Genomic DNA, 26,058 nt, shown 5'->3' with positions numbered 1-26,058 from the left:
ACTGACCCCCAATTAAAAATATGTTTTTCCCAAATATGCAAAGGGTTGGCTTTTTCTCATATGGGAATCCCAGGCACTAAATGCATTCAGATTAGCAAAATATATAACATCCAAGCTTCCAGATGAGAGCCGTAGAAGCCTACACGTTCCGTTTTTTAGTCTTTCAACTTGTTAATTTACAGCTATTGCCATGAATGACATTGACTCATATTGCTGAATTCAATGTCGCCTCTGGATTCAGCCCGGGGAGTCAGAGCTGGCAACAAGGACAGACAGCCCTACGGCGATCCCATAACAGAGATGGGACTCCAAGCGCAGTGCGGCCGCAGTAACACAAATACACTGTATATACTGAGAGGTCATTATTCTGCATGAGATCTACTGTCACTACTTAACTCCGAGACAGCCAGAATGGTTACATTCATCAAATACCATCATTTTCATTACAATTCATCTAGAAGCTGATATCTAGTAACATCCGCTTGTCTGCTTGTCATTCTGACAAGTCTAATTTTTGTTTGAAAAAAATAATAATAAATGTACTTTATTAGCCAAGAAAGGGTTACAGATTCTTCGCATCATGTCACCCTGATGTCACTGTCTTTTAAACGCCCTGTCCTTGCGCTACAGGCAGTTTATTTTCAGTTAATAAAAATAGTAATGTTAATGATAATTCAGCTGGAGCCAAGAGCGACTTGCAAACAAACGTGAGCTGTTGCAGGCATTGCAGTTAAACTCTAATCAGAATGAAAAGCTGTGAATATGTCAAAATACTGAGGTTCAAGCTAGTGAATACATTTTTTTTCTTTTCTTTCATATAATGGGCTCAAGCGAAGACAGCTTTCGTTCCATCTACAGAAAAAGTTCTGTATTTTCTTCCAAGAACAGGGTATTTTTCTGATCGGTCATGGCTATGGATCTCCTGTTTGCCAGGACCATGAATGCTACAAAAAAAAACATCACTCACCCAAAGAAACATGGTGTTTACAGATCAAAGTTGGCAAATATATGCATTAGAAATACCATGAAAGCAGCTATTTTAATTGTTGGAAGCTGAGGCAAAAATGGCTTTTCAAGGCTAGTTAAATAACCAAATAATAATCAATACAAATTTGGGGCAGTATATATTGGGTGCCATTGTAATGCCACTGAGTAGCTAGTTAAAAGAGTTCCTCAATACGAATAGGATATGCATATTTAATATTTAGTGTTCCAAATTTTCATGGTTTGGAAAACTGATAACAATAAAAATCCTCAAACATATAAAAAAATCCCTGAAACTAAAATGTATTAAACTTTTGAGAAAATGCATTTTGTTCCTAAAAACGTGACTCTTATGTCCCCAAAAATATAGTACCTTTTTTTGGGCATGATCTATTCGCTTATACACTTATTACCGTATTGGCTCGGATATAGGCCGCCCCCGTATATAGGCCGCACACTAAAAGTTTGGTGCTTTTTTAAAGAAAAAGTTTTTTTTCTTTAAAAAAAGCACCAAAAAAACATGCTGCCACTCTGTCCCCCCCCCCGAGATATGCTGCCACTCTGTCCCCCCCCCCCGAGATATGCTGCCACTCTGTCCTCCTGCATGTCCCGGGCGTCGGGCGCTAGACCCCGAATATAGGCCGCACCCCCACTTTAAAGACTTAAAGTGGGGGGGAAAAGTGTGGCCTATATTCGAGCCAATACGGTATATCCAACAATGCATGAAATCCTCAAACTATTACATCTATATACCTCTCTTATGGGTATCAAAGGGAATGGTGTCAATATATAAAGTTTTGTCTTTCTTTACTCTGAGGTCTTATTAGCCTTCTGGAAATAAATCACTTACATTCAGCCATTGATCGTATCTCTTTGCCGTTTAATATATTGAAGTAGAAATAAAGCACAGTAAGTAAACGAAATCAACCAACCTGTGCCAAGACGGTGATAAAGTTCCTGTTTAGATGAACTGCTTCGTAAAGGGCCAGCAAGATTGCCTCATTAGTTCTGTGGAGGGCAAAAAAGACAGCTAATTAAAATCAATACAAAGTGACAAACAGATAATTAACTAATTAGTTAAAATGTTCTTAAGAAGATGAATCCAGTCATTCTGATGGTAGTAAAGAAAAAGTCATCCACATCTATAGGAATGGTGTTTAAGATTCATGGCGATTCCCTTTTTTTTTTTTTTAGGGAACCCCAATATTCCTTCAGAATACCTAAAACATAACAAAAGATCATTCATCAAAGCCAAGTCCATCTCTGGTGAGTCAATGTCAGACAATACTGTTCCCTCAAACACTCCATTTGAGAAAAACATTCAACACATTTTATATATTCTTTATTACACAATGGAAATCTAAGCCTCCTTACTGTACAGAGATTTTCTCATCCGCATCAGCTATGAACATGCTGCCCACCTGTGGTTAGAAAAAAATATGCCATCAGTGAGAGGAAAAGAGGTTTTAACAATAAAAGAAAAGGTTTAAAAGAAACGGCAGATCTTTCAATTTATTGAACTTATGAATGTTTATACACACCGATCAACCATGACAGGTGAAGTGAATAACACTGATAATCTTGTTATCGTGTCAGCTGTCAGTGGGGGGGGGATATATTAGGCAGCAAGTAAACATTTCGTCCTCAAAGTTGGGGTGTTAGGAGCATGAAAAAATAGGCAAGGGTTGACGAGGGACAAATTGTGATGGCTCTTGTGGGGTGTTCAGGTCCGCAGTGGTCAGTATCTATCAAAAGTGGGCCAAGGCTCATTGATGCACGTGGGGGGTTAAAGTTGGTGAATCCAACAGACGAGCTACTGTAGCTCAAATTGCTGAAAAAGGTAATACTGGTTCTGATAGAAAGGTGTCAGAACACGCAGTGCATTGCAGTTTGTTGCATATGGGGCTGCGTAGCCGCAGACTGGTCAGGGTGCCAAGGCGGACCACTGTCCACTGCTGAAAGTACTTACAATAGGCAGGGCATAAGAAATGGACCAGTGGAAGGAGGACTTAAAGGATCTTCTGCTAACGTCTTCGTGCCAAATACCACAGCGCACCTTTAGAGGTCTAGTGGAGCCCATGCCTTAACAGGAAAGGGCTGTTTTGGTGGCAAAAGGGGGACCTACACAATATTAGGCAGGTGGTCATAATTTTATCAACTTCACAAAGTTAACAAAAACAATAACGTAAAAAGTTAATGTGATAACACTGGTTTTATAGCAAATGTATAAATAAAACAAAGAGATAACATTACTGATATGTTGTTAAAATACATTTTATTACCCTGAGAACCAAAGATCTCACCATATTTGTCAGGGCTGAGAAAAAGCCAGTCTGGTTTTCCTCCTCTTTGTCTCTGTATTGCCTTTGAAAATGAAAACGTAAGAGAAGATGTTATTAGTAAAAAATAACATTATACTACAGAATTTGTTTTTACTAATGCATTGTGGTGTCCTGGTGAACAGGCTGTCCTTGCACACAATAAGTAGGTCACCAGCTAAATGTTGGCTATTAAATGGCGCATTTGCAAGTGTGAGCCAACTGCAAATACGCAAGCTGAATTCCCAATGATTTTAATGGGGGTTCAACTTGCTAGTATGCAAGTTGGTCCAGCATACACTACTGCACATGCAACAAACGCCAACAAGTGTTTGCCTGCTGTAGACTGCAATGCGCTTACAAAATATACACATATTTGGGAACTGAAATGTATCTTTTAAGGGATACATACAACAACCCCCCCCCAAATAAATCTGGTAGAACTGGCATCAAAACGATGTAGCCTGTTTCTTAACTGTTCCAGTTATAGGACCTGCATTCATGATTATAAAGGCAGTCAAAAACTTACGTGTTGTATTCAAATAATGCACGAGCAATTACTAGTCCCATTCCCTGTAAGAATAAGAGAACGAACATCATCAACATGTAACGCAGACTGAGAACTGATACAGAATTACTTTTTATAGGTAAACCCACAGAATCTAATGACAAACAGAACCCTTTGCTAAAAGCCCATATTTCTGCCTGTGATAAACCCTGAAATACAGAACAATGAGGTGGAAAGTTTACTTACATTGAGTGTGTTCTCATCATCCACAATAGACAGCTTCACAATGTAAGGATTCACAGACTAAAAATAATCAAAACATGCAACTATATCAATACAACAAACACAAAAAATATTATTATAGTGGGAGCAAATAGAAACAAAATTACTAAACAATACTAAAAGTACAAAAGTATACTTTCTGATAAGTTGATTTGGAGTAAGCATCTGCTATGTTTTCTTGGTCTGCACACTAATCGTTCTGAGACGTGGCTACATTTTTATCTTAATCTAGCTACTGAGGTTGAACAAAAAAATAACTCTGCCCCAAATAGTCAACCTATCATGTCTGTGAATTCAGACAGAAATCTGCATTCTCAGAGACAGGCTGAGCAGGCAATGACAGTGGACAGTAATAAGCGGACACATGGAAAGAGAGGGCAACGTGTTAACATATACAGAAGGTTCTGAGCACGGGAGGACTGGTAAGCAGGCCAGGGGGGCTACTGCCCACTGAGCCGCTCTGAAGATTTTGGGCCACTGGCAGGAGGTTTTTCTCTTTTTTACTCGCAGTTGCACAAAAGGTCCCCAGGGTTGGTAGAGTAGCAAGGGCTTTAGTTAGAATTTACATCCTCACTGCATCCATGCTGTGCTTCTTTTAAGTAGTCCATTTGTATGGGGCAGGATCAGAGTGGGTACATTGAGCTTTTGTTGCCCTTGCCATTAGTAGCCAATGTTTTGGGAGATTATATTATCAGGCCTCTAGCTTGAGCTTGTCCCGGGACAGAATGGTGCCAGCCCTCCTCTGGCTATGAAACCATTCATACCATTTGACATAACCACTTTGCTTTCCTTTAAAAATGACGCACAAAGGTCAACATGATACAATGTATAATATTTTTACACTTTTCAGTGGAACTTGTCCTTTAAACAATGTCAAAAATACATAATTATTGCAATCTGCTAGTTGTCATTCACAGGCACGGAGCAAGGAACATGTTTATTTCCATGCTAAAGAAAAAGAAAGTGCTACCAGCACAAAAACTTTTCTGTACATGATAGAAGACAACCAGGACTTTGCCTACTACAAAATGAACATCTGTAAAATATAGGATTCTCCTACTAAATCCTATAAATATAATCATATAGTGCTGTAAAGAGCTAGAATTACAGGATAATTGATGCTCATCTTTAAACTCACCTCGTACTTTCTGTAGTTTACAAGAAGTGCGAGCAAAACAACAGCATCGTAGCCGTGTTCTCTTCTACTGGGAGGATTAGAGAGAATCTGAAGAGACAAACACAAGGACTTGGGTCATTTACACGTTAATGCCGGACGCCAACATCTACACAAATTTCGTATAAACCACACCATAACTAGCTTGGGGTTTGTGCAGAGGTGACAAGGTTGATAATGATACCGTAAAAGTAACCAAAGGGCTACGGAGTACCGGTTTAAAATGTAAGCTTATGTTGCCATCTTTACAAGTTTAAAATCTCAGAGTGATTTATAACAATATCAATGGCTGGCATTGTGACCATTCCTCAGCACTCTGTGGGAATACATTTAAAAACATTGGGATGAACGCACACATACCTGTAAAATGGCTTCAAATATACTATTAATCATTACATATTCGAGTATGGTGTTCTGGCTGATGTTATCAGTCACCTACAATGTTAATGAGGACAGAATACAGAATGAACACAACCTGCATATATTTATATCAATGGAAAACCAACAAGAATTAGTCACACAAATAAAAAATGACTTACAGTAATGTATATTCCCATCAATAAAAGTGTCCCTTACTGCTGATCACAAATTATATTTTAACCTGAAAGTCTCACTACACAGGCTTATTTAGTAAAATGTAAGATTTGGCAAAAGTGACAGATAAAGTAATATTTCAGCACTTGGCACAAGAGTTGTCTTAAGTATACCTATACAGCACTGCAAACAACACGTAAGCTGTGCTGAGGGTGGGAAATTTAAATATTTTATTCAAAGCTTACATTGTTTTAACCATTTTTCTACAGATGTGAACCCATATAGAGCGAGGTAGTAAACACAAACAGGGCATAAATGGTAACCCTTAACCTCATTGCATTGTGATTTGCAAAGTACCTATTTAATAAAAAAAAAAATAACCAGGTGCTCTAATTACTGTTAGTGCCACATCCCAGCAAAGTTTAATAGCAGCAAAAGTCGGAGGAGAACATCATGTCCACTCACAGTTACTAGGCAAAGAAGGAGCTTCAAACACAAACTCTTGAGACTTTCAGAGCCTTCACCGCACAAAAGGACGTCCAAACTTTCCATCAAATTCTGATAACACGAAAAGATTGATTATTATTCTATATTGTCGTACATAGATTCCAGTATTTTAAGTTCATTTCACTGATGCCTGCTTTCCAATAAATCACAGAAAATAAGGCAACTCCACGTCTGGGTCAGCCCCAGGAATCTTCTTAAATCTGTCATTTTCAGTTCCCTTTTTTGTCCACTGAGACGTTAGAGCGCAATCATATATAAAGATATTCTCTGATTCTGTGCCCTTTTACCTTCATTCTGAGCTCGGCCTTATCAAACCCCATCAGCATGTTAATGATATCGAAGCCTGACGTTGGCTTGTTCTTTTGGTGAACGCCTCGAATCAAAGCACAAAGTGTCTGCAAGAATGTGAAAAAAATGACAATCCGAACGAATATTTATACTTATTAGTGTAAATTAGCTAGTAAACTGAAATAAAAATTATCTAAAAGTGTGTGACAAAAAAAAAAAAAATATATATATATATACACACACACACACACACACACACACACACACACACACACACACATCAATCTGTAAAAAAGACTGTAACCTGGCAGAAAAGACATGACTAGACACAAAATTGCTCAAAACTCAAGCAAGGCTGAAAGTCATTTAGTTCCACGATACCTGCAGAGAATTGACAACGCGAATTTGGTGCTCCGCTCGTAACGCCTGGATACAGTGCTGGAACAGGCTGTTAATGTTATCTTTTATCTTCATTAATTCTTCACCATCCAATGATTCCAGCTTGGCTTCCAGATATTCTAGATTTACCTGTGAAGAAATAAAAAAAATACACATATCATTTTTATTTATATATACATCTATCTATCTATATATAAAAACACATTAAGTGAAGGGCACCACTTCTATGTGCCATACATTGATCCATCACATTGGGAAGTTTTGACAATATGAATGCATCTATCTACACAAATAAATATACAAATAATACACATTGAGGGCCAACAATGCCCATTTGTACCTATCCCAGGTACAAACTACCCCCAAAAAGATATTGCATTGCCTTATATACATTTTTATATATATATATATATATATATATATATATATATATATATATATAGATATATATATATATAGATAGATAGATAGATAGATATATATAGACATATATATATATATATATATATATATATATATAAAACACTTTCAAAAGATGGTCAGCACTCCAGGTCTTTAAATTGACAATTTCATTTTATTCAAAGTCAAGTCGACGTTTCAGTCATTGCTGACTTTCATCAGGACATCTATATATATACACAGTCTTAAAATTAAGAATAACAAAAAGAAAAGAAACAAATCACCTTCATCAGAAAAAGTTCATCCCAAAATCTTGGATTGGCTTTGGCTGGATCTTCTCTCTAGAGAATAAAGCACCTGAAGGTTAGAAATAAACACGCACAGCACCTATCACACGATGCTTCCGCTGATCGTTTCACTGGAATATTTTACAATATAGAGCGGGAAGTTAGGGAAATCTTGTATAAAGTTTGCGAAACTGTCAACTAATCAGAGATTAGTGTCTGACATTGTGCTAAATGCACACGGATACAAGTGGACAAACTTAAAACGATTTGATCGTTAGGTAAGAAGAAAGAAATATCAAATCTCTCTAATAGAAAATATCAGCTGCAAACTCTCATAGGTAATAAAACCGCCGGTGAATGAGAACACTTATTTTCTTCTTTCATAAAAAAGGGATGATGTCATCAGGAATCCTTATTTAATACGGAAGCCTTCTAGAGCTGGCCATGTTTGAAACGCCACCACATTTCAAGGCAGTTTTTTTTTTAACTTTCACATTATTTACTTACACCCTGCTACCTGTTGACTGTTTCTGCATTAACCCATGTGATGCTACAAATCACTACTCAAACTATTTTTAATTGAACAGTAACCATAGAGACACATCAAGTTTAAAGGCTTAATCGCCACAGGAACCTTTCAAATTCAGAATTTACTTATATGCATATTTGAATAGTCTCAGTGTAACCACAGATGTGAACCCATATAGAGCGAGGTAGTAAACACAAACAGGGCATAAATGGTAACCCTTAACCTCATTGCATTGTGATTTACAAAGTACCGATATAATAAAAAAAAAATAACCAGGGTAAAAAAATATGACCAAAGTTTACAGGGGAGGAATAAATCAGTTAGTAAGGAGAAGAAAATGTAGCAGCCTGCAAGATAATTGTTCAACTCTGATCCTAAGAAATTAATGGGAATAAAGGGATTATACACACAAGTCAGTTTACATTATTTTAAATTATTTCAAAGTTAAGGGGCTCACACAAAATGCATGACACAATTTGATGGTATGGCAATCACTTAGGATTCATGGAAATGGAAAAAAGTTTATTTGCAGCGGATATAAGGCAAATTTAATGGCAACGAATTTGGTCTTACCGCAAAAATCTCATCATACATCAAGACCACTTTTTCTTTTAGGGGTTTCTTAGAGGCCAATGACTTCCGAAGCAACCCCACCTTCTTCTCTATTTGGGCCATGGTTTAAGCATAATCTGTGAAGGAATGAAAGAAAACACATACTTGGAGTATAAATGTACATTTTTTGTTTATGTAAAAAAATTTAATGAACAAATGAGCAGAATAAAAAAAAAACTGAGAAAAATGCATTTCTTGTTTTTATTTCCCAACCTGCCCCCCCCAGTCATGCACATTTGACCCCAGGCTTGCCACACTGCCTCTCAGATATGCCCTATACCCCCTGTATGTCTTATACCCTCAGAAATGCCTTATACCCCCCAGATTGCCACTCTACCCTCTCCAGATATGTCTTATACCCCAATATGCCACTGTGCCCCCCGATATGCCCCTCTACCCTGTTAGATATGCCATATACCGCCTATATGCCATAGTGCCTTCTGATACATCTTATACCCAAATATGCCACCGTGCCCCCCAACTATGCCTTATACCCCTATATGCCACCGTGCCCCCCTGATTTGCCACTCTGCCCACCAAATATGCCTTATACCCCCATATATGCCACTCTGCCCCCCCAAAAAAATATGCCTTATACCCCCCTATATGCCATTCTGCTCTGGATCTTAATGTTACAGTCCGACCTCTATCTGAGGTCACATTATAAGACGGAAAAAAAAACAAACAAAAACAACCCTTCTTATATTCGTTAAAATCGATTCAACTAATCGATAATAAAATTTGTTGGCAGCCTTAATTCACAGAGAAAGCGAAGAATGATAGAAAATTGTGTTACGATCATGTCACGTTAAAGTGGTACTGTTTGTCTCTGAACAGGCATATTGAGAAGTGTACAACCTTTCCTCCTAACACTCTCAGACATCATCCTAATCAATCAATCCTAATCTTAACAACCTCTACAGATCATCCGGATCCTATCAACTCATCCCAATCCTAGCTGTGCTCTCCTAACCTTTAAACCTGTCAGATTTTATCACATTCATATTTTTAACAGGACTGTCTAATTCTTGCCTTGAATTATGTGATAAAAGTACTAAAGCCAAAGCAAAAACATATTTATATGTCCATGTAGTTACTTGTACTTAAACATATAAGGCACGGTCTTCTAAGCAGCTAAAAAACACTCAAAGTTGGCCTTTACTTTGTTTTCTGCCACATTGTGCCAATTTCGAAAATCTTGCACACAATTTTATTTTCTACCCTATTGGAGTTGTGCTCCTTCCGTATCATAGCAACCATTACAGGCATGCTCCGTGATGTCACGGAGGCATGCATGCTCTATGATGTCACAGATGCAGGCAGCTATGAACAGGAGCAGCACACAGCCACTCACCACTACTGCTAGCAACACTTTACCGAGCAGTACTAGAGAGAGAGGAGATACAATTTACTTGCAAGAGGAAAAACAATTGACTTGCGAGAGGAGATACGAGTCGGAGATTGTACAGAGCTAATTAGCCTGTTAGTGCCCCCTAGTGGGGGGGCACTGAGTAGCATCTCCCTGACTTTTATTCTACATTTACAGTAGTAGGGAAAGGTAAGTGCAGCCTAATTTGTACCTGGTAATGCCCTTTATACAGAGGGGAAGGTCTGTGATGAGTGGATTTACGCCTCCTGTGGTGACACCTGATAAATACGGATATTCTTCCATTATTTAGCAGCATGATTCCTGTTTTTATTAGAGGTCACCTATTTCTCATCTAAATTTCCTGTTAAATGAAGCGTCCTGTGTGGCCACCTGTATGGTGTTAGATATAGAATCTATGGTATTTAGGCCAATTTTTCTCTCCTTTTGGTCTCTTTCTAGGTCCAGCATGTTTTTCGCTATTTTTAAAGTGTGTGTACTTTTGGTTTGCGCCATTGTCAACCACCCATTCCTTTTCGCAAGTGACATTGACACTGTGATTGATGGGGTCCTCATACAGATACTCAGAGCGCATGTGGATAACCTAATAATTCAGCATACACAACTGGAGGAGAGAATGAACTGTATTGAGGCTGCACAGGAGAACCTCAAAATTCAGCAACAGCAACTGGAGGAGAGAATGAACCGCATTGAGGCTGCGCACAAGGAACTCAAATTCTGGGTAGCAACACTTGTGCTTTCATTGCTGTTGTTACAAATCCTGATGATAGATAAAATCTTCAGCCATCCAGAAGACCAAGAGGATGTGATTCAGGCAAACAGAATTTTGGAAGAGCTTCTGAAAAATACCAACGTAGCAGCATTTTATGAATTCCACGTCCCTTTGACCGGCTATGAAGCGGCCAGAAACGGGGATTTTGCAGAGAATTTTGCGGATGAACACGGCCAGTATTTTGATGCTGAGGAACCTGAACTCCCTACTCAATGACTTTACTTTGCACATTCCATTTGAGATCATCACGGAATGATGCGGACTGAACATAGTTCATAGTAGTTGGTTAAGATAGCTGGTTAAGATAGTTGGTTAAGATAGTTGGTTAAGATAGCATTAAAAGAGTCTTAAACTCATGTTCGCATTTTACTTCATTCTTTATAATATTTTTATTTTATTAATGACAAAGAACCGCGGTGCACGTATTCGAAACGTTCTAAACCGAACTGCCTAGTATTTGGGCATGGTGTCCAAGGAAAATGGTGGCATAAACTTTCCTTACAGGTGCAGTGTTTAAATTAAAATGTGGTAACATGTGAACTATTCCCCAGTGGTATTACCATTAGGGGCACCATCCAGTTCCAACAAAATCTAAAGAAAAAAGTGCACAAAAAAAGAGTTTATTTTTATGAGCGGTGTGTTTTCACAAAAAATCCTGGCAAAGAAAGAGTCTAGAGGGCAGGTGTCCAAATTCCAAGTTGAAAAACTGAAATGCTCATGTCCCAAATGTTGGTTTTTTAGCCCCAAACCTGACAAACCTATGAATACATAGTATCACTGTACTCAATGTTGCTGAACACATTTTGGGGTGGTGTTTGGCAGTGACATATGTCAGGAGCTATAAATACCTGAAAATATACTGTAGTTATATATATATATATATATATATATACATACAATTATTCTCCATGGTATATTTAATGAAATCTACCTACCTAATCTATCTATCTTTAAGAAAAGTATTTGTTACATTGCCTAATGAATCCATGTGAGCAGGTTTTTACGATATTTCCTTGTTCCTTGCATCCTCACACACGCTAAAACATGAAATAATAACAGGTGGAAGAGGTCTATAGGCTCTAGAAGTCTTATGTAGACAAAAATAAAATAATTATTAAAACTTTAAAGTGACTCATGTCTCTTGTATATACTGTACTGTATATACTGTACTAAAACAGCCGCATGTGGGTGAAAGCTTCTGGCTTAAGTGATGAAAACCCAGTGCTTAAAGCTATGTATAATGTAGCATGGGTAGCAAATGAGGGAGTTATATCAGGTTTACAATTTTTTTATTACTAGCATTAAATTAAAAATAAGTTTTTAAAAAATATTTATTTTTCAAAGCATATGTAGTTATTGGAGATGACATTACTGGCTTTGTGGGGGGTTTTGCCTTCTTCTGGATGAGCTAATTTGTGTTTGTGATGGACTATATGTCTTTTTTCAACTTAGTTGACTATGTCCATGTAGTTACTTGTACTTAAACATATAAGGCACTGTCTTCTAAGCAGCTAAAAAGCACTCATAGTTGACCTTTACTTTGTTTTCTGCCACATTGTGCCAATTTTGAAAATCTTGCACACAATTTTATTTTCTACCCTATTGGATTTGTGCTCCTTCCGTATCATAGCAACCATTACAGGCATGCTCGGTGATGTCACAGAGGCATGCATGCTCTATGATGTCACAGATGCAGGCAGCTATGAACAGGAGCAGCACACAGCCACTCACCACTACTGCTAGCAACACTTTACCGAGCAGTACTAGAGAGAGAGGAGATACAATTTACTTGCAAGAGGAAAAACAATTGACTTGCGAGAGGAGATACGAGTCGGAGATTGTACAGAGCTAATTAGCCTGTTAGTGCCCCCTAGTGGGGGGGCACTGAGTAGCATCTCCCTGACTTTTATTCTACATTTACAGTAGTAGGGAAAGGTAAGTGCAGCCAAATTTGTACCTGGTAATGCCCTTTATACAGAGGGGAAGGTCTGTGATGAGTGGATTTACGCCTCCTGTGGTGACACCTGATAAATACGGATATTCTTCCATTATTTAGCAGCATGATTCCTGTTTTTATTAGAGGTCACCTATTTCTCATCTAAATTTCCTGTTAAATGAAGCGTCCTGTGTGGCCACCTGTATGGTGTTAGATATAGAATCTATGGTATTTAGGCCAATTTTTCTCTCCTTTTGGTCTCTTTCTAGGTCCAGCATGTTTTTCGCTATTTTTAAAGTGTGTGTACTTTTGGTTTGCGCCATTGTCAACCACCCATTCCTTTTCGCAAGTGACATTGACACTGTGATTGATGAGGTCCTCATACAGATACTCAGAGCGCATGTGGATAACCTAATAATTCAGCATACACAACTGGAGGAGAGAATGAACTGTATTGAGGCTGCACAGGAGAACCTCAAAATTCAGCAACAGCAACTGGAGGAGAGAATGAACCGCATTGAGGCTGCGCACAAGGAACTCAAATTCTGGGTAGCAACACTTGTGCTTTCATTGCTGTTGTTACAAATCCTGATGATAGATAAAATCTTCAGCCATCCAGAAGACCAAGAGGATGTGATTCAGGCAAACAGAATTTTGGAAGAGCTTCTGAAAAATACCAACGTAGCAGCATTTTATGAATTCCACGTCCCTTTGACCGGCTATGAAGCGGCCAGAAACGGGGGTTTTGCAGAGAATTTTGCGGATGAACACGGCCAGTATTTTGATGCTGAGGAACCTGAACTCCCTACTCAATGACTTTACTTTGCACATTCCATTTGAGATCATCACGGAATGATGCGGACTGAACATAGTTCATAGTAGTTGGTTAAGATAGCTGGTTAAGATAGTTGGTTAAGATAGTTGGTTAAGATAGTTGGTTAAGATAGCATTAAAAGAGTCTTAAACTCATGTTCGCATTTTACTTCATTCTTTATAATATTTTTATTTTATTAATGACAAAGAACCGCGGTGCACGTATTCGATACGTTTTTCTATCTGGTGTCCGGTTTTAAACCGGACTGCCTAGTATTTGGGCATGGTGTCCAAGGAAAATGGTGGCATAAACTGTGCTTACAGGTGCAGTGTTTTAAAGGGAACATTTAAACTGAATAACAGAATACTGGTGTTTTATTTAACCCCTTGACGACTACTGATAAGTAAAACAACAAAAATATTTCATTTAAATTTATAAATCTTTTTATATTATAAATATAAAATTTTAATCATCCCAGTGACAATTATAATGAAACATCTTACCTAGCACTATCCTTATAAGATATTTAAAAGAAAACTTTAAAATCAGAATGTGGTAACATGTAAAAATAATTCCCCCGTTGATATTACCATCAGGAGAACCATTCCGTTTCAACAAAATGTAAAGAAAAAATCCCCCCCCCCAAAAAAAGGAGGTTAAATCCATTTTTAGGAGCACTGCATTTTCAAAAATCCTGTCTCAGGAAGAGTTTAGGGGACAGGATGATCAGGTGTCAAAATTCCAAGTTGAAAAACTGAAATGTGCATGTCCCAAATGTTGCCTTTTAGTCCCCAACCTGACAAATATATGGATAGGTGCTATCGCTATAGGTTTTGGGGTGTTTGGAAGTGACTTAATACCAGGAGCTGTAAACACCTTAATTGCAATGTGTGAAAAGAAACAAAATACTACACAAACATTGACAACGGCTGGTCAGCCACAGTCATTACATCGGCAGGAGAATTTAGAATTAAAAGCGAAAGGTGACATTGATTTCCAGTGAATAATAGCTGAGGGAAACCTTAGCAAAATAAGGGAGTGTCAGCCTACGTAAAAATCATCCTGCACCAAAATTTTAAGTAAACAAGAGTAACTGGACTGTTGAGACTCAGACATAGCTCCGATATTACCACCTAACGATTCGCTTGCCTATACAAATATCGCAGTTTTACTCCAAATCACAATTGAAGCTAAGTCGGCCATGGCAGGTAAACGTTATGGGAATTTATATTCAGCAACAACAGAAGAAACAACTGCTATACAATGTTGCAATATGTTGTATGGCAGACAAGGTGTAATTGGAAAAAAATATATAATTCTGCCCAACTCATAGAAACTATGTCCGCCTGTAATTAAATAACAAAGCACGTCATGATCTAGTTACAGAAAGTCAAGTATAAGAAATTTTTTTAACCCCTTTGTGGCAACGGCTGTTTTAACATTTCTTGATTCTAACACATTAACTTTGAGAACTAAATGTTTACTTGCTGCCTAATATATCCCACCAACTGACAGGTGCCATGATAACAAGTGATAACTATCAGTGTTATTCACTTCACCTGTCAGTGGTCATAATGTTATGGTTGTATATATTTATATAGCAAAAGAGATTTGCACAACAGACACTCTCTGGTCTTAACAAACTAAACCATTGCATGTAAAAGTAAATTACAGTCAGTTGACAAACTGGATTAATTAATTCACAGTAAAATACCCAAAATACACAGAGAAAACTATAGCTACTTACCTCTTTGACAGCACATAAGGCGATTGATGGTAGATCTAGTATAGTCTGCTTCCTTTGTCTGTTGTACCAACTCTCTGGTCTGAAAAGAAAAAAATCCTTTAAAATGAGTAACCTTTTTTATTTTATCTATTTTTTTTATTTTTTTTTTCTCACTTCACTATACATCTGATATAGTTGTATACACACTATAGTCGTAGACACATAAAAGATGAATCTACGATTCCTAACTTAATACACAATAATGAGCTTTTTTTTTTCTTCTTTCTTGCATGTCTCTGTACACATATATAGTTACTAATATAGACGTTTCAACAACACAGATTAAGCTACACACAAGATGGACACACGATTTTACAAACATGACTTCACAAATAGTATTTTTCCACATATTTTTTATTTTTATTTATCTAATTATTTTTATTACACACAATTATATAACTCACAGTTCTTCAGCATATTGACGTATACTCACACCGTCACATATAACACTTCATTTACACATCGTACAATTAATTATAACCTGAGATACAATATATATCATTTTAATGCATATCTATACACGCAGATTTTTTTTTTTCTCTTTTTTCTGTATATCGTTTGCCCCCAAATCTCAATAGACCAATCACGTTTGAGGTATTCCACATAAATTTTGATATGTGGCTCTATATTAGAAGGTCCAGGAAGTTGGGAAGGACCTCGTGGCTCCACTCAGACAGATTGCCTGAGTTGAACCTAACCCAAGAATATAGAATATCTATATTCTGTTTGTATGTTTGTTTTGCATATGTTTATGTTTTTTTTTTTTATGTAAGACGTGTTATATGTTGGTATATACGAAGCCCAGTATATGTGCAGCCAAAATTTTAAATGAAATGGTACGTTTCTTGGCATTAAACACACAAGGTTTAAACAGTCCTCACAAAAGAGTGGGTATATTGAAGTTAATAAAAAAGGAAAAAATTGATATCTGTTTTATCCAAGAGACTCATTGGCTTAAAACTAAAGAAAATTTCATTAAAGGAAAAAATATAACTAAGGTGGTAGCGGCCTCTCTAGAAAAAAAAAAAAGAGGAGTTGCAGTGGTGATTACATCTAATATTACAGTAGATATTATTTTTCAGGATATTGATCAAGAGGCTAGATACATAATTATTATTTGTAAGATACAAAATGAACCATTTACCCTAATTAATCTGCATGCACCGAATAATAATCCAGTAACATTCTTAGAAAAAATAATGGTTAAGATAGATAAATATGCTAAAGGCACAATTGTAATGGCGGGAGATTTCAATTGTACTCCCGATGTAACGATGGATAAGATGACAATGAGAGGGAAATTAGTAGACAAAAGAGTGGTTAAAACAGACAAATTAATGATAAACTTTTTGAAAAAAAATCAGTTATATGATATTTGGAGAATTTTTAATCCCTCCGTTAAGGAATTCACACATTTTTCTGCCCCACACGTGTCATATGCACGAATAGACTTGATACTGGGAAATAAACATCTTGTAGACCGAATTAAGAAAGTATTAATTAAAAATATTATATGGTCGGATCATAACGCAAACATTTGGGAAATATATTAAAATAAGCGATATCCTATAAGAAGAGAATGGAGATTAAATCCCGCCCTCATGAGACAGCAGAACAATTTAGAATACCTGAAAGATACTACCAATTTATACTTTAAAGAAAATTATGATAATCAAATCCCACGTTCAACTCTATGGTGTGCATATAAATGTGTGATTAGGGGACATTTGATCAAAATAGGGGCTACGGAAAACAAAAAAAGGGGTATGGATTTATCCTCTCTATATATACACTTAGAGCAACTTGATGCAATAAATAAAAGATCACCAACTAAGTTCAGATCAAATAAGATTAGCCAAATAAAAAAAAAAAAAAAATGAGTTGGAAATAGAGAATACTAATAAAAACCTAGAAAGACTGAAACAATGCTGGTACTATAGAAATAACAGAGTGGATAGAAGTCTAACAAACAGACTAAAAAAAAAAAACAAGCAAAAGAGCGTATCTACAAAATAATAGAAGAAGATGAGACTTATATGACTCCTGAAGCTGTCGGTAAAATATTTAACGAATATTATAAATTATTATATAATTTAGAGGCCAGTGCAAATTTGGAAGAGATAGAAAACTATTTAAAGGTGCTACCTATCCAAAAGATTAATGAACATCAATTAAGAATATTAAACAGACCTATTGAAGAAGCAGAAGTGATTAAAGCTATACAAAATCTTAAAAATCAAAAAAAAGTCCTGGACCGGATGGTTTCAGTGGCGACTTTTATAAAAATTTGATAGGGAATATTAGTAAAATATTAGCAGATATGTTTAATGAAATCAGTACACAAGGGACAGCTCCAGAAGAACTTTTAAGAGCTAATATACTCCCAATCCTAAAAAATAATAAAAACGCAGAGGATGTTAGAAGCTACAGGCCAATTTCATTAATTAACGTAGATATGAAGATTTACGCAGCAATCTGGACTGAGAGACTAAAATCGGTGATAACAACTATAATACACCCGGACCAGATAGGTTTCATTTCCGAAAGGCAGGCATATGATAACATCAGGCGTACTATTGATACTTTGGATTTTGTCAATTTAGAAAAAATACCATTATGTATACTAGCATTAGATGCAGAAAAGGCCTTTGACCGGGTAAACTGGGACTTTATGTTCCAATTACTACGTGCTTATGGAATTAAAGGCAAAGCTCTGTCAGCCATTCAGGCCCTGTATGCTAACCCTACAGCAAGAACAACCGGTCAAAATATTATAGCAGATTTTTACCTAAAAAATGGGACTCCTACGCTTTACGTATTATCAATAGAGATTTTAGCTATAGCCATAAGAAATAATGAAAATATTAAAGGGCTTCGATTCCTACAGGAAGAACTAAAAATATGCATGTACGCTGATGATTTCCTCATAACAGTAGAGGACCCTGAAAAATCAATTAGGAATCTAATGTCAACGATAAAAGACTACTCACATGTGTCTAATTACAAATTAAATATAGAAAAGTCAGTAATCTTACCAATAAATGTTAAAACTCAAATTACTAAAAAAAAATTGTCAGGATTATAACTTTAGATGGAAAACAGACTGAAATTATTTAGGACTAAAAATTACAGCGAGAGTGGAGGATATGGTAGAAAGAAAGTTAGGCTAGGAATAAAATATCTGATAAAACAATCGAATAAAGGAGGCTTAAATTATCCTCGGGTAGAGAGTCTATACGTTGCATGTCGTCTTACTCATATATATATAATACGCAACTCCAAATAAATAATGATCAACCGTGGCTTAAATTAGAAAAATTTATGGCAAAGAATGAAAATCTACCATTTTATATGTGGCAATTTGATAAGTCATTGGAATGTGAACTAAGGGAAAATAAAAACTACATAATTAGAGATATCCTGGGGGAATGGAAACGGATCAAAAAAAATTTTAATCTTCGAAATAAGATCTTAGATAATGCAGAACTTAATCTTATAGAAAACATTTTACCCAACACGAATCTCAAAAATTGGAAAAACACAGGAATTACAACGGTAAAAGATGTTATACAAGATGACAAAATAAAACCGTTTAATCAATTAGTTTTAGAATATAAACATATCTAACTCCGAAACATTTACATATTTAAGAATAAAATCATTTCTAAATCAAGCACGATACAAGGGCAATAGGGATATTCAGGCAAAACCGGAAGGTATATTTAATAAATGTGGTATTAAAAAAGTTATGTCTAAATCTCTCGAAGTGATTAGAAATAATGAGGAGATTCTACCAGAATTAATTTTGGCTAGATGGTCAAGAGATTTGAGCATAGAGATTTCATTACAAGATTGGTACACAGCAATAAGACGGACATATGATACTATACACTCTATAACGATTAGGGAAAATTATTTTAAACTTATACACCGATGGTATCTGATACCTACAAAGTTAAAAATATAATACATAAATGCTGGAGGTGTAATAAGGAAAAAGGGGATTACACACATATTTGGTGGTACTGTAAAGAACTAAGATCCCTTTGGGAAGATACTTATGAAATATTGGAAAAAATAGATAATATACGATTAAAAAAAATATGAAAATCGCTGTTACACATTCTCCCCGGAAATTTGTCTCTAGAAAGAAAAATAATAACAATACATGCATTTGCGGCCACTAAGCTATTAATTGCACGGTCATGGAAAGAAACTAAACCCATAAGTAGGATACAGCTGAAGAAACAATTAATGTTTCAGCTGCAAATGGAGAAAGGTATGAGCTGGTTTAGTATAACGTACAAAAGGAAGTCAGATATATTTATGAGGACTGGATAAAAAAATTACAAGAACTATGAAATATTTTAACTGGGGCTAGCCCATTACTTGGCTTCACAGATTTTGTTTTGTTTTGTTTTGTCTCTATGAAGAAATTGAAAGCAACAATACTATATGCTTGTAATTTTGAAATTGTGTTTTGGTTTTGTGTATGTATTATGTAACTATATGTTATGTCTCTATTTTTTGTTATATGGAAAAAAACAATCAATAAATATGATTAAAGTAAAATGAGTATTCTGTTGGTATTATGTTCACTATTTTCAGATGAGCAATAAATATTCGCAACACTTGCCAATACTTATCAGCACTAGCTGGCTAAACGTCAAAACTGCTAAATCTGGAAAAACAAGTGGACTCTTGGCTCTATCACTTGCAAGAACACAAAGCCCTGAGTAGGGTATTATTACCCCAATAGGTATACTACAGTACAAAAGTTTTGGGTCACTCAGCTGTTTTCGTGAAATACAAGGACATTTCTGGCTGGGTAACAATTGCAACAGGGTTTTCTAATGATCAATTAGCCTTCTAAACTACCTGGATTGACAAACATTGGAATACAGGAGTGGTTGGGAGTGATAAACGGCCTCTGTGACTACGAGCAACAATGGGCCAAAATGTCCCTGACTTCCAGGCAGGGTTTGAGCGTGCATGTGTAAATAGAAACGCTATTTCTAATATATTTTGGTTGATGTGTTTTAGTTAAGAAATGGATCGGTGGTCCATAAGGGGGGGGGGCAATACATTTCCTACCCTTCCATCACTAGGCTCGTGTGCACGTATGGCATGCTGGGATGGCGTACGGCTCGGTTTGTGTTTAGCATTCGCTGGTTTGTCTATATTTAATATTAATATTTAATGGTGTAGATTATTTCAGTGTTAGCTTATATCCTTAGTTTATAAAGTCAGCAAAGAAATACATTACTGAGGATTTCTTTTTTTTTTTGCTTAACACCTCGGCCTGTGAAAGTCGCATAGCGCTGTATAGCCTGACAAGCACTAAGCCAATATACCGCATAGTTATTTTTCACACCCTTTAGCCTCCCTCAAAAGTGCCACGCAGGCCACAAGACTAGCCGAATACTGGCCAGATTCAGCGACGAGACCTATGATTTAGACTGTAGCCCCCATTGCATTTAGGACCCCATAAAAGGTCTGCTCTTTTGGAGCTCATTCTAGATTATTGTAAATATCATTAGCAGACCTTTTATTAGATCCAGCGCGTGGATCTGTATTTGGCAGTTTTGGATATGTGTATTAATGGGATGCATTTAAACTTCAGGAAGCAACCGCTTTACATCGCTTATAAGTACCCAACGTTTATTAACCCGGTGAATTGTGAGTAAAAATAACCTGTCCATTTAAATTATTCAGGCAATATTTTTGCTCCAGCTTCGTGTCATCACAAGTCAATCTAATCAAACCGAACAGGGGAAACTAATTGTACAGGACGTTTTACTTTACTGTGAGGGTAATAGATAAGTGTAACAGCCTCTCAGTAGAAGAGTAATGAACTGGCTAGACAGGCTGAACGGGTCATAACTGCCACCAAATTCAAGTTTTCAAAATTAAAATGTTAACGGACAGTCCTGATCAGGGGACTGAGAGAAAGGGGCGCGCGTCTTCCGTTTATTTAGCAAAATGTGAGGTAATAACTTGCTCAGAAGCCTCAGTGACATATTCTCCATTCAACGAGGGGACCGGGCGCCTTCTAACCCCCTGCATATTAGGTGCCAGGCTGCTGAGCACAGGCAGAGTCTGCCTCAGTATACGGACACGACCCGGTACCTACATCCTGCGAAGACTGCTCCAGCGGCGGCCTACAGCTGCCGGCCACTATGCGCACCGCCACACATCCCAGCTATCTCTCCACCAGAACCACCCCACATCCGGGTCGGGGTGGAGTAATGCCAGTACATACCCACCCTCCCCGGCACAAGTAGTAACGCATCCGGCTAAACGGATACCATGTATCTGCTCAGTAGGAAAGAGAGGTCTCGGTATCCAGTCAGACTGCTGCCATGATGGCTTAATTCCATGGAGGGGTGGAGGTATGAGGAACACATTCATCCTGATTGGAAGCATCCCTCCTAACATCTAAGTGCCACCCCCATGATTGTGACACATATGGTATGCGCCATTGTACATCCAGTTTGCCGTAAGCACTATCTCCGTTTAAGCAAAAAGAGATTTAAATACAAGAGATAAGTAAACCGACCAAAACGTGCATCCAGCTTAGACATACTTGCGGAGACGTAGGATCGCTGAAGTCGACGGAATAGTCTATAACAGGATGGCACATTAAAAGCGAACTGTTTGCTTTCTCTTTTGTTTAGATCTCAGCCATGAGCCCGAAGCTACGCATCTTGCTTATAATAACAACAGAATAGCCGCCAATGTGCGTCTTTCGAACTCGGATGTGATTTGTCGCAGTGTTTCGGCTGAGCGGATTGGCTGACGCCTAGACCAATCATAAGCGTGTGTGAGGCTGGGTGATCCGGAAGCCAGTCTGACAGTGCACAGTCCCGTGATGTTGGGCACAAGGTGCGTTTGAACAGTCGAAGCCTCGGCACCTAAAGGCGGGTCCTGGGGCGCTTGGGTTCTCCGGTACCCTGAGAGGTGCTGGGCGTCTGGATATGACGAAGTTCGGGTCCCCGGAGCAACTCTCCGATTTCAGTGATTTCGGCCGGCAGCAAGTTCTGCGCGATGTCCAGCGAGATGGAGAATCCCGGGCGCTCTGCAGCCCGGACGGAAAGCACCTTTTCCTCCTGCTCCCTCACAGACTGCTCTCCTTCCTCCGCTTACCCACAGAGGCCCCGCTCCTCCCTGCCTCCTATCTGGAGATAACATGGACCTCCCCGCAGCTTGTTGGGGTTCTCTTCCTCGAATGCTCAGAGCACCCATGGTTACTGACCCTGGTTTGGGAAAGCGGCCGGGCAGAAGTGTGGAGTCCACCCAGGGGTCCCTTCAGCAAGGGCTGGGTGTTACTGCAGACCCTGGAGCTGTGCAACAGTGCCCGGGCTAGGGTGGTATCGGTCTGCAACAGCGGCAGGGATCTGGTTTGGTGTGAGGAGAGACCCCCTTCTGGGGCCAAAGCATTGTCGTCATCATCATCCACAGACAGACCATACAGTTACTGCATCTGCCAGCGGTTCCTGGTGCTCCACAAACAGCAAGTGACTCTGGGCGGTATGAAAATAGTCTTACATCACAGTCCTCTGTACCATCTTCATTCAACGCCACATCATATCTTCATGATACCTGATGGTGGCACCAAGGGCATTGCCACCCGCCTCCTACTTGTGTATTCCCATGTGGAAGAGAAAATCACCATGACGTCTATATCCACTGGACTTATTCACAGCAAGAGCCTGACTGAGGCCGAGTCAGACTTCCAAAAAATGGTTGTTGAATATCTAGGCTTTGTGACTTCTCAGACCCCTTTGAATAACGTGTGCCTCAACGTGACTAAGTCAGGTGAACTACTACTAATGGATTCCAGTAGGCATATATATTTACTTAGCCCAGATGGAGCAATGAGACTTGTTTGTGACATTGATAACCACCCTGTTGCGAGCGATGCCCAAATTGCTATGCAGATATTTGATAGAACACTGGCCTGTGCCTTGGACTCCGTCTTGTACCTCATCGATATCAGTACTGGAAGGTTGATGGAGAAAAAAATACTAAATGCCGATAGATTGTTCTTCTTGAGCGTCTTCGAGACCAGCGCTATTCAGTTCTTGACAAAGAACGGGATTTATAAAATTAGCCGTTCCAGTGGTGTAATGGGAAATTTTGAAAATAATGTCAAATCTGAGCCGGCGTTGGTAGAAATGATTTTTGAAGAAGCTTGTAAGTACTACCAAAGAAGGAGTCTCAGCAATACCAAACTTACAGTGCAGTCATTGAAGACGGAAGGCGTTTTCCAAGCGCCGATAATGTTATCCTCTATTCTTAAGTACTACCAGAAAAAAGAAAAGTCAATAGATCTTAAGTATGTGGACTTATTGAGCACAATGAACAATGACCTTGAGAGCTACTTAAGCCTGGAACGTCTTAAAACTTGCATTATTAATGTTGCGGAAGAAGACATAGAGAAGTATTGTGAGGATTTGGTAGACCAAGAGATCAATCGTCTTCTTCACTCCGACTTGGATAGAGAGAGCTTAATCTACATCAACTCTCTTTTCTCCCTGTTTCCGGAAGCCGCGTGGCTGTCCGTCAGGAATAACCTTCAATTCCAGCAAAACGGTGATGGAAAGCTTGTAGTCAGAGCAACGCCCGATATGTGGAAGAAGGTACTAGGACCCCTTCCTTCTGGGTCAAAGGAAAGCTCTCAAAATGGAGTGTACCCTCTCTTTGAGGTCATTTGTCAGTCTCTGTATACATTTAAACCCAAATGGCTGCCAATGTTTGTAAAGCACGCACAAGATTGTTTGGGGCTTTCCTGGGGCTTTAGTAACAAAGACAATTGTGAAAGTGTACCTTTGTATAAAAGGGCTTTGTCCGTGCTGAGTAAGCAAAAAGAATACACTACCGCTGATCAGGATTGTGACTTAGAGGTTGACATTTTATTATGCAGTGGAAGGCCGCTGGCTATCACCCAGGCAATCCATATCTTAATTGGCTTACAGCAGTGGGAAAGGGTTATGGAAGAAACCAAAAAGTTCTCGCAACTGAGTCCTGTCATTACCAAAGATATTTTCGTCACGCTCTTGGTAGAATTTGTCAAGCGCAGGTATTTGGACGCTTATGTTAACCAGATCTGTGACATCTGCCCGGAAGATATGACTGCTACTGCTCTTCTGCGCATTGTCCTACAGAACTTGCCCAAAACGGAAGGAGACCAGTGTCCGTTCCCCTCTGATGATGGAGCGCATTTTACCATCGGCTTGCTGAAGCCGCTGCTGAGCAAAGTGTTACAAAATCAGGCCAGGATAGATCAGAAAGCCATCTCTCCAACCTTTCTGCCGTCTCCTCCACCACGGACTGACAAATTGGGGGCAGACCATGTTTTCCTTAATGGAAATGGTTTAACCCCTGAATATTGTCCTTTGACGGACATCCGCACAGCTAATGGCTTGTGAACATGCCTCCTTACACTGTGTGCCAGTTGTAAAGGTGTCGGGGGGGGGGGTTATTTAAAGCACTTTCTGTTCATTTGATAATTTTCCGCTCCTGTATTTATGTCAGTGTTATTTTGATTGTTTTTTGTTTCACTCCTTATAATGGGACACACTTCTTCACTTTCTGTGTCTTATATTTGAAATGTTGCCTATTTTGAGTTGTAACCTCTCCTCTTTACCACGCAAACGGCGATGACAAGCAAGTCAGTCTTTAGCGGTGCCTCCTGTAAATTAAGTATTAACACTTCAGTTGTAAATAATCCACGTGTTGTAAGTATATTTAAATATATATCTAGTTACTAAGTGTAGAGTAGTTTGGGAAAGCATCCCTTACAAAGAGTCCATTGTTTTCACTTATTGCCCAATATAGGGCTGGTTTTATATAGAAACAAGTAATTTCTTTGCAGGAAACCTGAGGTTATCATGGGAGCCTTGAAGTGTAAAAAGATGCCTGCTTTATTTATGAAGCACATTTTAGTTGCGTACTCCATTTTAATTTGCAGTATTGGTGAAATACAATAAATGCTTTTAATCCTTTTCCTCGGGTTTCTGGGTTTTTTTTTCTCATCTCTCCTCACTTTCTATTTAATGCAACAGTTTTTCACTTTAAAACGTGGCTTTACTTAAATCCAACACTTTTTAAAAAAAAATTTAGTATTTTATTTTCATAGGAATGTTTTTTCTTTTCTTTTTGTTTTTTTTTGTATGCAAACTGTTTTCTGCTGTCCATGCCGGACAGTGCAGTGCTGATTCCTGGATGCAGCTTTCAGTGTGTTGAGAAAACAAGCCGGGCTCGTTAAAGCGTTTTAAACAGACTCTTCCACCACGTTATTCGTATGAATCCGATACTTGGTAGACAGTGTGCCGTGTGGTTTGTTTCCATTAGCCATGTGCAAATCATTTTTTCTAATTTAAGCTTAACATGTAAGTGATGTTTTTAGTATGAGTTACTATATCCACTCTTTCCCGTGCCTATGTTCCATTAATTTGCTTGAGGTGTATTCACTATAATGTATATTTTACTATACATTATGAAATGCTATCATTGGAGAGCGTCTGCTGCAGGATGAGC

The 26,058-nt window shown here is 38.2% G+C and overlaps 2 protein-coding genes across 4 annotated transcripts in view; one reads left to right on the top strand and one right to left on the bottom strand.

The window, feature by feature from the left end:
* The window catches only part of ARMH3 (armadillo like helical domain containing 3), a 53,141-nt gene extending 30,976 nt beyond the window's left edge, over positions 1–22,165 (bottom strand). Inside the window, exons 1-14 of one of the 3 annotated variants that reach the window (XM_053450078.1) lie at positions 22,103–22,165; positions 15,478–15,556; positions 8,783–8,898; positions 7,678–7,734; positions 6,977–7,123; positions 6,595–6,702; positions 6,266–6,358; positions 5,627–5,701; positions 5,231–5,317; positions 4,057–4,113; positions 3,832–3,875; positions 3,288–3,348; positions 2,359–2,405; positions 1,917–1,992 (exon numbers count right to left, since the gene is read on the bottom strand). In XM_053450078.1, the coding sequence (XP_053306053.1) occupies positions 1,917–1,992; positions 2,359–2,405; positions 3,288–3,348; positions 3,832–3,875; positions 4,057–4,113; positions 5,231–5,317; positions 5,627–5,701; positions 6,266–6,358; positions 6,595–6,702; positions 6,977–7,123; positions 7,678–7,734; positions 8,783–8,884 (954 nt within the window). In that variant the 5' untranslated portion in view covers positions 8,885–8,898; positions 15,478–15,556; positions 22,103–22,165. The other 2 variants (XM_053450076.1, XM_053450075.1) reach the window with 2 other exon arrangements.
* A 135-nt stretch (positions 22,166–22,300) lies between these two features.
* On the top strand, positions 22,301–25,523 carry HPS6 (HPS6 biogenesis of lysosomal organelles complex 2 subunit 3). Its single transcript, XM_053450074.1, has one exon. The coding sequence runs from the start codon at positions 22,494–22,496 to the stop codon at positions 24,945–24,947; it is 2,454 nt and encodes an 817-aa protein (XP_053306049.1). The 5' UTR covers positions 22,301–22,493; the 3' UTR covers positions 24,948–25,523.
* The last annotated feature ends 535 nt before the right edge of the window (positions 25,524–26,058 follow it).

This window comes from Spea bombifrons, chromosome 11, assembly GCF_027358695.1.
Source record: "Spea bombifrons isolate aSpeBom1 chromosome 11, aSpeBom1.2.pri, whole genome shotgun sequence".
NCBI lineage: Eukaryota > Metazoa > Chordata > Amphibia > Anura > Pelobatidae > Spea > Spea bombifrons.
This window is presented reverse-complemented; position numbering and strand designations above follow the sequence as displayed.

Coding starts and splice junctions, on each gene's coding strand:
- HPS6 (XM_053450074.1), top strand. CDS start 22,494: ATGACGAAGTTCGGGTCCCCGGAGCAACTCTCCGATTTCAGTGATTTC.